The sequence below is a fragment of the Procambarus clarkii genome, chromosome 11 (assembly GCF_040958095.1).
Source record: "Procambarus clarkii isolate CNS0578487 chromosome 11, FALCON_Pclarkii_2.0, whole genome shotgun sequence".
Taxonomy (NCBI): Eukaryota; Metazoa; Arthropoda; class Malacostraca; order Decapoda; family Cambaridae; genus Procambarus; species Procambarus clarkii.
The window spans coordinates 39,177,559-39,190,964 of NC_091160.1; the positions used below are offsets into that span (position 1 = coordinate 39,177,559).

The 13,406-nt window shown below is 39.5% G+C and overlaps 1 protein-coding gene across 48 annotated transcripts in view; it reads left to right on the plus strand.

Moving 5' to 3' along the window:
- LOC123758321 (longitudinals lacking protein, isoforms H/M/V) overlaps positions 1-13,406 on the plus strand; it is a 191,001-nt gene that overhangs the window by 11,569 nt on the left and 166,026 nt on the right. For all 48 annotated transcript variants that reach the window (XR_011228082.1, XR_011228081.1, XR_006772873.2 and 45 more), the window contains exon 3: positions 1-741. This exon is cut by the window's left edge and continues 213 nt beyond it. Coding sequence is in view for 44 of the 48 variants with exons in the window: in XM_045742563.2 (XP_045598519.1) it covers positions 1-741 (741 nt within the window). In the remaining 4 variants the exon portion in view is untranslated. The remainder of the gene's footprint in view (positions 742-13,406) is intronic.

Genomic DNA, 13,406 nt, shown 5'->3' on the forward strand with positions numbered 1-13,406 from the left:
CTAGCGGGACTCATTAAAGCTGCCGAGTGTTTAAGAATTAAAGGTCTCGCTGTACCAGATGAGGATCCAACCAAAGCCCAGAAAAAAGGGCCTAGTAGTGTACCTGAAAGAAGGGAGGACAGTCCCCCCGCGAAACGAAAAAGACGGGAATCTGGAGGAGACCGTGGAAGGGCCCCTTCACCCATTATCCCACGGGGGTCCTCCCAATCGTCTTCCTCCCACCCCCCTTCCACATCGTCAGTGCCTAGTCAAGCACCCTCTCAACTGTCAAGTGTACCTGAGTCACATGTGCCATCACAGTCTATGCCCCCACCACCTAGTATATCCCAGGAAACGCGACAAATAGATAGTGGGCGTGGTAGACAAGATAGCCACCCACCACAATCACAACCACACCCATCTCAAATATCTTCTTTAAAGCCGTCTCCGGAGTCTCTTCGATCGCCCCCTAGTGGTGGACCCGAGTCCTCTCACCCATCTATAACATCGCCCAGATCGTCTGATCCATCCCTCCTTCCAGTTCAAATGATTAAGGTTGAAGTAGATGATGGAGATAACTCTGGAGTAAGAGATTCTCACGGAGATAGAGAAGATGGCAGTGAGATGGATGGGGACGAAGAGGAAACTAGTAATGATTTCTCTGAATACCAAAGTCATGGTGGGGAAATAGAAAAGGAGGAGCATGATCAGATGGACTCCTATGGTGCTGACCAAATACCTGGGCCTTCAGGCCTACAAGGGGTGAGTGTGAAATTTCAAGTTTTGTTGCTCTATATGTTTTTTTTTTTTTTTGTTCTCTGTGATCCTGCAGACTCGTAAAAACCTAGCTGCTGTACTGTAGTTCACAGTAATTGAGTGATTCGGTGACCTACAGTATAGTACATCTTTCTCTCTCCTATGGGGGGGGGGGAGCAGATTCAAACTGTAGTAGTAGTTTCAAAACTTTTAGTCTACACAGAGGTAGGCCAGTGCCTTTAATTGACTGTTGATCTGATCTATGAATGACCTGAGAAGGGTCATAGAGAATTTTTATCATTTTGCCAGGTCCTGCCAGGATCCATTCCCCACCCTCCCTCCCCCCCCCTCCCCCCCATCTTGCATGATCTTGTATCATATCTCCCTCTAATTTTCTAATTCTTTTCTCTTAAGGTTGTGAGGCTGTTTTCTCAACCTGTCCATATTGCTGAGACACCTCAATTTTCGTACTAAACTAGTTGCAAACCTCTGAACATTCTCAAGTTTCTGCTTATGCCTCATAAGGTGTAGGGTCCATGCTGGAGCCACAGTCTCACATAGGCAGTGTGTATGGACTTGAGACCTGGAATATTTATTTTTTTGGGGGGGGGTGGGGGGGGGTTGTTCCACTTGTTATATACAGTACTCTTAACTTAAGAGTACTGTACTTGAGTCTAAATGGTCAACATACGTAAGGTAACATGTTGTAATCCACAAGTTAGTAGGAATTATTAGCTAGAGGATCATTACTACAACACTTAACGAATGATGATTGGAAGTACATGTTAAGTAGACAGACTATGGATCACATATCTAAGAAAGGTCAATGGATTAAAACCGAAGCTGTTTGGCCAAATTAATAATTCCTGGAAAGAGGAATTATTCTTCGTCAGGCTTCTAGGAACAAGATTACCGCTCTAGGGATAAGGTTAATCGGATTATACCTTCCTTGAGAGGCGGGGTGAAAGGGTTGAGGTAGATGGCTGACTGGAGTCAGTCTGATTGTGGGAGTTGAACCGAGAAGTCCTCTGGATCTCCGTTTGCGGCAGCAGCGAAGTGTAGCAGCCAGCTATGCGAGAACCTGATGTGATCTTAGTGACCAAGTCAAGTCTGCAGTATGTGAGTATTGGTTGAAAGACTAACCGGGTGTGGAGCGTTGTAGTAATCATTCCGCATTAGGGACTTAGGCGGAAGTTACGAGTGTGGGTGGTGATCGTGGAGGTCAAGTGGTCTATGGGTATTGATGGATGGACCTAATAGAGTATGTTAATATGTTATTATTTGTCAGAGTCTATTCTTTGTAATTAAATGACAAAACCCGACGGCCTTTAAATACCTTCGATATGTTCACTCATTGTGTTCCAGTACAAACCTAGTGGTACGCCTCAAGGGTCTGGTGTGTGTAGGAGTACACGGTGGTAGTAACTGTTGCTGAGGCAAGGTGTTATGTGTTGTGTAATCGCTGTGTTCGGAATGAACCGGGGTTCAGCGTCACGACAAACAAGGTAACATTGTAACAAACAAAAATTTAGTTAAAAAAATTGCAGACTAAATATTCACCAGGGTAATACTTTTATGAAGTACTGTATACTAGTTTGCTGTAAAAAAAAAATCAATAAACCATTTCCAATTACATACCAAATAAAGACGATTAGAAATTTGAAACTCCAAACTCCAAAAGTATTGTTTTTTGGAAAAAATGTACAGACAGTTTTTAAATTGAAGGAGGTTTAAATTAATAAGTGAAAATTTATAAGAATTGACTGGTAATTTATAGCTAAAATTTTTTGAAAATTTTATTTTTGTGTTACAAAAAAAGAAATTGAAGATCTCGACAATTATTTTGGTTCTTCTACGTTGTCAATTTTCTTGTAACTTAGAAATAAATATATATATATATATATATATATATATATATATATATATATATATATATATATATATATATATATATATATATATATATATATATATATATATATATATACACATATATATATAATATATATATATATATATAATATATATATATATATATATATATATATATATATATATATATATATATATATATATATATATATATATATATATATATATATATATATATTTATTTCTAAGTTACAAGAAAATTGACAACGTAGAAGAACCAAAATAATTGTCGAGATCTTCAATTTCTTTTTTTGTAACACAAAAATAAAATTTTCAAAAATTTCAAAAATATATATATATATATATATATATATATATATATATATATATATATATATATATATATATAATATATGTATTATATAATATATATTATATATTATATTAATATTACAAGGCATTTGTGCTCGAATAAGTGAAAGTTCTGGGTCAATACCTCTTGGATCGAAATGGTAACACATTATTTAAAAAAGGGAACTGAATTCCACATATGAATACATATACTGTATTCATAAATATTATATGAAAAAAAATTCTGCCTTTATTTAAAAACATTGGCTTCATTGGCACTGTTGTATCAAGTATTAGCACCTGTGTTGTGATGGCACATTTATTTGTATGGTATGCATAATATTTGGAAGATGGGGTTTACAAAATAAATATTAGAAACTTTATTGATGGCAGTGCCAGCCACTGCCTCCTCTTTCACAGCCATAAATGACACTGATCCATGTGCCAAGGAAGTGCCTGACAGTGCCCGAACAGCACCGCTTCATGCGAGTAGTGTGTTGTGGGAGGTGTGGAGCGACATGCATCATCGTGTTAGCTGGAGTCACCCTAATTGCTTACTGTTGTTTTATTTTATACGTCATCATTAAAATGGCAGCAATAAAGCACCAGAGGAACAGAGTGAGCGAAAGGCAACGGAATACAGCACCACAGCTCCTGCTTCTATGAACAATGCCTGTTGACTGGTTGTCGCCTCATACGCACCCTCCTCTTGGCTCGGGTGATTTTGTAGTTGCTAACGACCGAAAGAAGCATTTTTTATAAAGAGTTTTCAGATTTTTGTCCGAAAAATCCGATTATTAGAGCACAATAGGGTACAGCCGGGATGATATGACAACAATAGCGAACAGTTTTGCAAGGGGGGGAGGGGTTAGTTAGTTATTCGTAAACAAAAATTATTGTTTAACATAAGGATGAGATCTTCACAAATGATGCCAGAAGCTACAAGATTTTTAGTGAAAGGGTCCCACTTTCAAAATTTTGCAAAACACTGATTTACATGGCAAAGGCTTCTTCTACCCCTCCTACAGTTCTGAAATGCCTTTTCCTTGCACACTTTTCTTCACACCCACACTTATTTTCCTTTTACAGATGGGTCTAAGTCCACCGAGGGTGTAGATTTCTCTGTTGTATTTCTTGACCACACCTATATGTGTTGCCTGTCCCCAGAGACTAGCATCTTCATGGCAGAACTTTGTGCAATATTGTATGCACTTCATCAACTGCAGTTCTCCCTGTCAACATTCAATTGTCGCTGTAGTTAACTCTTGCAGTGTCCTCGTGGCTCTGGAGTCATTTAATCCTATCCATCCTGTGGTGGTTGAAATTCAACATTGGCTGTTTTAAATCTCACCAGATTTAAGACTGAATTTTGCTGGGTTCCCGGCCATATTGGTGTTATCCTAAATGATCATTTGGATGCTGGTGCTAAGCAGGCTATCTGCACTTCTTGTATTTCCTGCAAAGGCATTCCTTATTCTGATTTCTACCCAGTCATTCATTCATCAATCCATGTCCATTGGTAGATCCAAATCTGATCATGGAGATTATATCACTTGAGACCAGTAGGCATGGCAGGATGTGCAAAATAATACCCCCATAGAAAAGCAGAGGTGCAATAGGTATGTCGAAGGAGAACTATACTGTATATCAACATCAGGGGCCCAAGAATTTTCAACACTTCTGCTACATCGCACAAACAACTTTGACTGGTTGGTATGGCGATGGCCTCGCTTCTTGCAGGTCTAAGCCCGATCTCCGATGGCCCAAGTGGTTTGGCCTCGTTCCTAACTTTAATCTTATACCGGATTCTTGTCCTCGTATCCCTTACTAGCGCTATGCAGTCATACTAGCATTGCTCTTTCTCCTGATAATTACCTCACCACACAAACGTATCAGCAATAAATGTCACTGTTGTGCAGTTCATGTAGTTTCATGCTGATGAACATCACTTACAGTTTTAGAGGATTGGAACAAGTTAGGTGAGAAGGTGGTGGAGGCCAAAATCGTCGGTAATTTCAAAGAATTATATGATGATAAGTGCTGGGAAGGCGGGACATGACGAGTGTAGCTCTCATCCTGTAACTACACTTAGGTAATTACGTAAGGAGCATAACTGGCCAGCCTCTCAGTGTTCGAGAGAGAACTCGAGAAATACCTCTGAAGAATTGCCTGATCAACTGGGCTTTTATTCATACATCGGTCCAACAGCCTGATTGACCAGACGATCAACTGGGAGGCTTGGTCGGAGACAGGGCCGTTGATTCCTGGCCTATAAGGTCCTGCCCACACCGGGTGCTACACTAGGTTAGATGGGTAGGGTCATTGGTCAAGGAGGGCCTGACAGCCTAGTGGACACTGCTTCGGATTCGTAGTCCTGAGGTTCTGGGTTCGATCCCAGGTGGAGGTGGTGGGCAGCGTTTTTCACCCTGATGGCCGTTATCTAGCAGCAAATAGGTACCTGGGAGTTAGACAGCTACTATGGGCTGCTTCCTGGGTGTGTGTAACAAAATGAGGCCTGGTGGAGGATAAGGCTGCGAGGACGCCAAGCCCCGAAATCATCTCAAGTTAACCTCAAGATTGTTACTGGTAACAAACTGCGTGCTCTTAAGGGTAGCTTGTCTTCTTGGCTTTCCTCATACCACCATAACCAGCGATGGGAAATAGCTCTGGCGAGGTCTTTCTATGGGCTACAGAAAATAATATGGTGTTTAACGAGGATAAGTTCCAGCTCATACGCTACGGAAAACTGGAAAATATAAAAATGGAAATCACGTACAAAACACAGGCAAATCATAACATAGAACGAAAAGGCAATGTAAAGGATCTGGGTGTACTCATGTCGGAAGACCTTACCTTTAAAGAACACAATAAAGTAGCCGTCACAACTGCAAGAAAAATGACAGGTTGGATAACAAGAACTTTTCACACTAGAGATGCTATACCGATAATGATACTTTTCAAAACGCTTGTGCTCTCTAGAGTGGAGTACTGCTGCACAATGACAGCCCCTTTCAAAGCTGGAGAAATTGCTGACCTGGAGAGCGTGCAGAGATCCTTTACTGTTAGAATCCACTCAGTAAAACATCTAAATTACTGGGACCGACTAAAGAGCCTAAATCTGTACTCCCTTGAGCGCAGGCAGTAGAGATACGTAATAATTTACACGTGGAAAATAATTGAGGGGCTGGTCCCAAACCTGCACACAGAAATAACATCACATGAGACCAGAAGACATGGCAGGATGTGCAGAATACCCCCGTTGAAAAGCAGAGGTGCAACAGGTACTCTGAGAGAGAACTCTATCAACATCAGAGGCCCGAGACTGTTCAACACGCTTCCACTACACATAAGGGGCATAACTGGCCGACCCCTCACAGTGTTCAAGAGAGAACTATCAACATCAGAGGCCCGAGACTGTTCAACATGCTTCCACTACACATAAGGGACATAACTGGCCGACCCCTCACAGTGTTCAAGAGAGAACTATCAACATCAGGGGCCCGAGACTGTTCAACACGCTTCCACTACACATAAGGGGCATAACTGGCCGACCCCTCACAGTGTTCAAGAGAGAACTATCAACATCAGAGGCCCGAGACTGTTCAACATGCTTCCACTACACATAAGGGACATAACTGGCCGACCCCTCACAGTGTTCAAGAGAGAACTATCAACATCAGGGGCCCGAGACTGTTCAACACGCTTCCACTACACATAAGGGGCATAACTGGCCGACCCCTCACAGTGTTCAAGAGAGAACTGGATAAACACCTCCAAAGGATACCTGATCAACAAGGCTGCGAGCAGCCGCGTCTAACAGCCTGGTTGATCAGTCCAGCAGCCAGGAGGCCTGGTCGACAACCGGGCCGCGGTGACGCTGAGCCCCGGAAGCACCTCAAGGTAACCTCAAGGAGGTTACATCTTTGATATACATATTTAACTCGAGGGCACTTAAACACTTTAAAGCACTTAATACTACTCGAGTTTGACTTGAAATAACATACATATTAATATTTTTTATAATAAAATCTGTAGCCTTACAAATGTCAAATTCTTGTGCGAATCTGGTGACAGACAGTGACAAATATATTTTCCTTTCACACCTTCAGTACCACAAATGCTGCTCTGAGACAGTTTGAGAGAGAAAAACGAGTACACACATTAGAATTGTTTAAATGTCGATTTAAACTTTCGATTTTCACAATCGACTTGAGAATGGTCCAGGACGGACCGAAACGTCGTCGTCCCTTCAATTTCTAGTGTGTGGTCTGGTCAACATACTTCAGCCACGTTATTGTGACTCATCGTCTGCATTGTTTAAATGTCACTTAAATCCTTTACCAAGTGTTTGTGTGTCAACAAGAAGAGAAGCATGTAGTGCCAGCAAACTAATATGGGCTGGACTCATTCACCTGACCTTTGTTTTATGTCTACTCAATAAATTTTATCTCAATCTTGGTTGGTATGTTTATTTTTATTTGATTTTAAATGTTATAATTTGTAAAATAAAGACATTTGTTTTTTAAATTTTATGTATTACAGTATTAGTGCACATGGTTTAGTGTGTCAGCTGTTAGCCTGTGCATGTCCAACAGACTGGCACAGCAGGGGCAAATCTGATGAATCCTATGAAAGACATTTGTCTCATCAAATAAACAATTTTCATTTATCACAAATCTTTGGTAATGAATTTTGTGTTAAAGATCTGACACTTGGCATGCACAGTTATATTATAAATGTCTGCTAGTCTGAATATAAAAATTCCCGAACAAAATTTATTATGCACGCATCATTTGGACTCATATGATGGCGTAGCCACTGGCAGTCAATTTGTGGCCAAGATCATATATATATATATATATATATATATATATATATATATATATATATATATATATATATATATATATATATATATATATATATATATATATATATATAACTGAAAACTCACACCCCAGAAGTGACTCGAACCCATACTCCCAGAAGCAACGCAACTGGTATGTACAAGACGCCTTAATCCACTTGACCATCACGACCGGACATAATGAGGTGATAGCCGAGGCTATATGAACCACCCCACCGCCGGCACTCGGATAGTTATCTTGGGCATAGCATTGCTATGCATAGCATTGGGCATAGCATTGGGCATTGCTATGCCCAAGATAACTATCCGAGTGCCGGCGGTGGGGTGGTTCATATAGCCTCGGCTATCACCTCATTATGTCCGGTCGTGATGGTCAAGTGGATTAAGGCGTCTTGTACATACCAGTTGCGTTGCTTCTGGGAGTATGGGTTCGAGTCACTTCTGGGGTGTGAGTTTTCAGTTGCATATGTCCTGGGGACCATTCAGGCTTGTTCGCATATATATATATATATATATATATATATATATATATATATATATATATATATATATATATATATATATATATATATATATATAATATATATATAATATATACTGTATGATCATTTTAGGACCCAAATATGTAAAATAATTATGATCTCATTAGTGCTGGTGAGGGATGAAGGAAGGTGGTGGGGGGTAGCTGATTAGCCGAGCGGACAGCACGCTGGACTTGTGATCTTGTGGTCCCAGGTTCAATCCCGGGTGCCGGCGAGAAACAATGGGCAGAGTTTCTTTCACCCTATGCCCCTGTTACCTAGCAGTAAAATAGGTACCTGGGTGTTAGTCAGCTGTCACGGGCCCTTCCTGGGGGTGGAGGCCTGGTAAAGGACCGGGCCACGGGGACACTAAAGCTCCAAAATCATCTCAAGAAGAATCTCAAGATAACCTCCCACCTCACCTGCCAATCTGTTGGTGTCCGAGCAGTTTGTTGGATCCACCTGACACCTCTGACCTCTTGTATTACATAAATTTTTTGCTCGATGGATATACAGTACATAACATTTTTCCTTGCCACCTTCAGCATCGTGATTTCTGCTGAGAGATACCTTGTTAATTAACCCTTGTACTGCACACCCGTTTAATATAATAACCCCAGTGGGGCGCGGAAAAAATTTATCCCCCTCTCACAATTTTGTCTCGCTTTTCCCTGATATAGAAAAAAATCCAATTTTGCTACAGTGAAGCCGAGAAGTTGCAGTATGACATCAGAAAACGTGGTCACACATGCAGAAGACTCTCAAAGCCAATTGTGCAAGCTATTCAAGACTCATGAATTGGCACAATTTTATTATTTGTGATTTTTACAAACGTTTCTATTGTTTTCTTAGTTCTTTTTTCCTTATCACATGGATGTCATTTACGATTTGCACACAGAATGTCTATAAGAATGTCTATAGATTGCTAATAAGTATGATCACATGTCACTAATGTGTGCAAAATGTGTTTTTGTTAATATTACTTGTTAATTAACACTTTGGCACACCCGCCGCGCCACCCCTCAATTATGCGATATGGGTCCCAGTGTTTCACAGGAGCGCGCGGTAATTCTGAAAAGTGTATACTTTCTTCAACTTTGTTACCTCAATTCTCGTCCTACGAGATTAAATTTCATATCATTGTGTTCGCAATAGAATTCTCTACAGCGCTAAATGCATATAAACTCCAAAAGCCCGGCTAATTATCCGCAGCAAACAGAGAAAGTGTGAATGAGTTACCCAGGAGTGTGCAAAAGCTATAAAATGTGTTCACTCTTTTCACTCTGGTCACCTCAATTTTCGTCCTAGGTCTTTCATTTTGGTATCAATGGGTTTGCAATCGAATTCTCTAGAGGCATATTAGCATATAAAATAAAAAAAACCTGGTCACGCTCCAACCGCCGACGAGTTGAAAGACGGGCCACGCGTTAGCCGCGAGTGAGCGCCCAGACGCCTTCCAGCTACACTCCCAATTCCTGCCCACAAATGTTTAGTGGAGTCCTTCTATCTGTTGTGTAGTAGTTGTACATCACACAAGCATTGTAGATAGCCATTTACACAAAATAGAAGGTCATTTTCTTCGTTCATTTGTGAGTTTTCCTTGTGAAGTGATAATATTAGATCATTTGGTCAAAATGATCAACACCTTTCATGTTTGTATTGTAGTCACAGATTGCATTCGGCTTGTTGACATTTACCTGCTGCACTGAGGTTGTTCCATCACGATAGGCGCGCATTTTAAAACCAGTCCCCCAAAAATCGGATAAAAATCTGATTTTTGGCGATTATTTTAGTGGACGACGCAGCATTGCGTCATCCCCGAGACTACCAACAGTAAACGGATGACACAGCATTGTGTCATGCCCGGACGAATGTGTTAAATAACCCCCCTTCATAAACATAACATTGTCACACTATATATACACTACTACACAATCAGTACATCACTAGTGTGATAATCATTGAAGCAGTCAATAATGCACAAGGCAACTTTGCATTCTGTTCACCAGGTACATAATGATTTTCTCTTCTCCCTTCTTTGTGTGGGCTTGCAGACCACACACGTATACCTTTTGGAAGTCTTCCTGACTTGTTATGTTACCAAGCTTTTGTAGTGCAAGGTAGTCTTTGCAGCCCACTCTGTCGGGAGTAGTGTGACTATAAAAACTTGTCACAGGACTTCCTAGCCAAACTTGACAAGTAACTCTTGACAACACAGCAAGACTAAAATTATGGATTGGTGGTTTCTTGCATGAATTCGCCAAATGTTGAAACTGCTCAGCACAGTATTTCATGTTGTAGTCCATGATAATAGTTTGCTTTATGTAATTTACTTTGTGTTGCAAAGTTCTATTTGTCACTGTACCATTTCCCCAGTGTGAATCTTTGTCAACATATTAACTTTGTCCTTTTTTTTTTCCTAATGCTCATCAGATTTCCACTTTTTCTGAGCTAACAATCGTCTATTGAAATGCCTGTACCAAACATTAGCACTTCTCTGTAGCTTCACTGCCACCAACTCTATTCTCATGTTCAAGCAGGAACACATTTAGCATGGGACTGGTATAGTAATTCAGTATACAACATGTGCCCCTTGATTAGCAGAGGTTTCATGATCATCTTTACTATGAAAGAACAAATCCAGAAGGGCCATGATGAGGGTTCGAACCTACGTCCGAGAGGATCCCAGACGCTGCCTTAATCAACTGAGCTACGACATGGTAAAAGAATTGCAACCAGGAAATCCTAGTGATTTACCAACGGTTCCTGCAGTCTCTCCGAGAGACAAACCAGGGTTTTACGCAATTCCCCCATGCACCCGAGCTATGTCAATAGACTGTTCTACCTCTTCGCCCATACTGTACTTCATTACACACAGAAATCACAATAGCGTGATGCATCAAATGAACAAATTCACTAGGGCCATGACGAGGGTTCGAACCTACGTTCGAGAGGATCCCAGACGCTGCCTTAATCAACTGAGCCATGACATGGTAAAAGAATTGGTCACGGCCCTTGTTCATTTGTTCATAAAGGATCTCTTGCAAAAGATTTTCCAAAACGTCTTTAGTTTTCCTAATACAAATAGTCTAAGTTCCCCCCCAATATTATGCAAATATATCATGTTTATTGCTATTATAAAGTCAGTAAAGAACTCAAGATAAAAACGCTTGCTAACGATTTTAGAGAAATAAAATTTATATATACTGTAATGTGTAAGTTTCATGTAAATTGCATAAAAAATGAGAGATATTCATTTTCAAGTAACATAAACATTCAAGTAAAAAATAAAGTCTAAGGTGTTGCCCTCTGTGGCTGAAGTTGACATCAACCAATTTCCTCCAAAATTGGCACCCTTACAGATAGGCATACGTGCAGTCAGGTGTATAAGTTTCATGCAAATCGCCCTATAAACAAAAGAGATAAAATTTAAAAAAAAAGTAAACTTTGCCTTTTTTTTTTATTTTTTAACTAAATTTTTGTTAATAAAACTAATTATAATTTGTTTTTAATATATGCTATTGTGATAGCTGAGAGTCATAGACATAATTTCAGTTGACATTTTTGTTTGATAATCTTTTTTGACCATTTTTGAAAATTTTTGACACAATACTTTTTTCACCCATCCTATTTATGCTACGATGCTGAGACTTGGACCAAATGAAACCCTTTTCATATACAACTTGCCAAAAAAGTTTGATTGAAATTGAACGAGTTTTCATTTTTTGCATATTTTGTGAATAACGCCTCCTTAAGCATTTCTGTTCTACTTCTACTACTTTCTACTACTACTTTAGAGTCTACTTTCAAGTGTGGTCTAGAGCAGACACTTGCGAGATACTGTACCGACGCTCAGTGCGCTCAACTCACACCAAAGTATCACCGGTGTACTTCTGTATATTCGACCAAATATATATATAGTATCTTAGTGTCTGTGTTTATTTGTCACCATACTTTACGTAACAATAGAACCGTTACATTGGTAACAATTGGTATCCTTGGTGATATTTAATGCCCTCTAATTATTTTACACATTTGGTGGTGCTACATAGCCTTCCCAGCTTGGTGCCTTCTTTTGGTACTAAAAGCAAAAAACAATATTAATAATTGCCACCTCGTAAGTAAATGCAATACAGTACTATGTACAGTATTTGGAGTTTTTCCTGGGAACCTATGAAGGGGACTTCATGGACAGCGAGATCTGGATACAGTACCAGAATATAATTGTGATAAGATAAATAGGTCACACGGAGTAGGTTTTTATATTAGGACCCTTTATGTTTAGAGCTTAAATTCCACAAACGGGATAGATGTACTGGCAGTAAGATAAAACATTTTTTTTATACAAACTTCCAGATGCAACAGTTGAGAATTCACAGATCTCGGGCAAAATAGAGAATATCCTGAAAATCTGACAAACCCCGTACCAGATATTATTTTCCGAGAAGACTTCAACTTGCCCCAGTCTAAGATGGAGAAAAGCAAACCATAATAATAAACAGTACCATGAATCCTATCTGGAAATATCCATTTACAGTCAAAGAACTATGTACCAACATAGATTGACTTAGGTTGACATAGTAAGCCAACTAGGACTGAAAATATTCTAGATCTGAAACTTGCAAATAATTGAGAAATATCAAGGATATTACAATATCGGATAACACACACACACACACAATTACCTCACTGAAGTACAAACTAACATAATAATCATAATGGGTCTAAAAATATTGAGCAAGAGGGGCTATTTAGCTGTAATAAAAGGATAGACTGGGAAAGAATAAACATGAAATTTCTAAATATTCAATAGGAAACCTCTTAAGTAACAAGGTTTCAGGCAATGAAACTTCCAAACTGTCTTCCAAAACATATAAAGTCAGTCTGAAATGTTTTTGCAGAAAGTCTGAAAGGACCAGTGTAAAAAGAAAACACTAAAGGGACAAAAATAATGGAAATGCTTAAGCAGGCACGACTGTCCATTCAAAATAAGAATTATATATAAGCGGAGATTAAAGAAATATAACAGACTGAAGCAATCATAACAGATTACATAAATG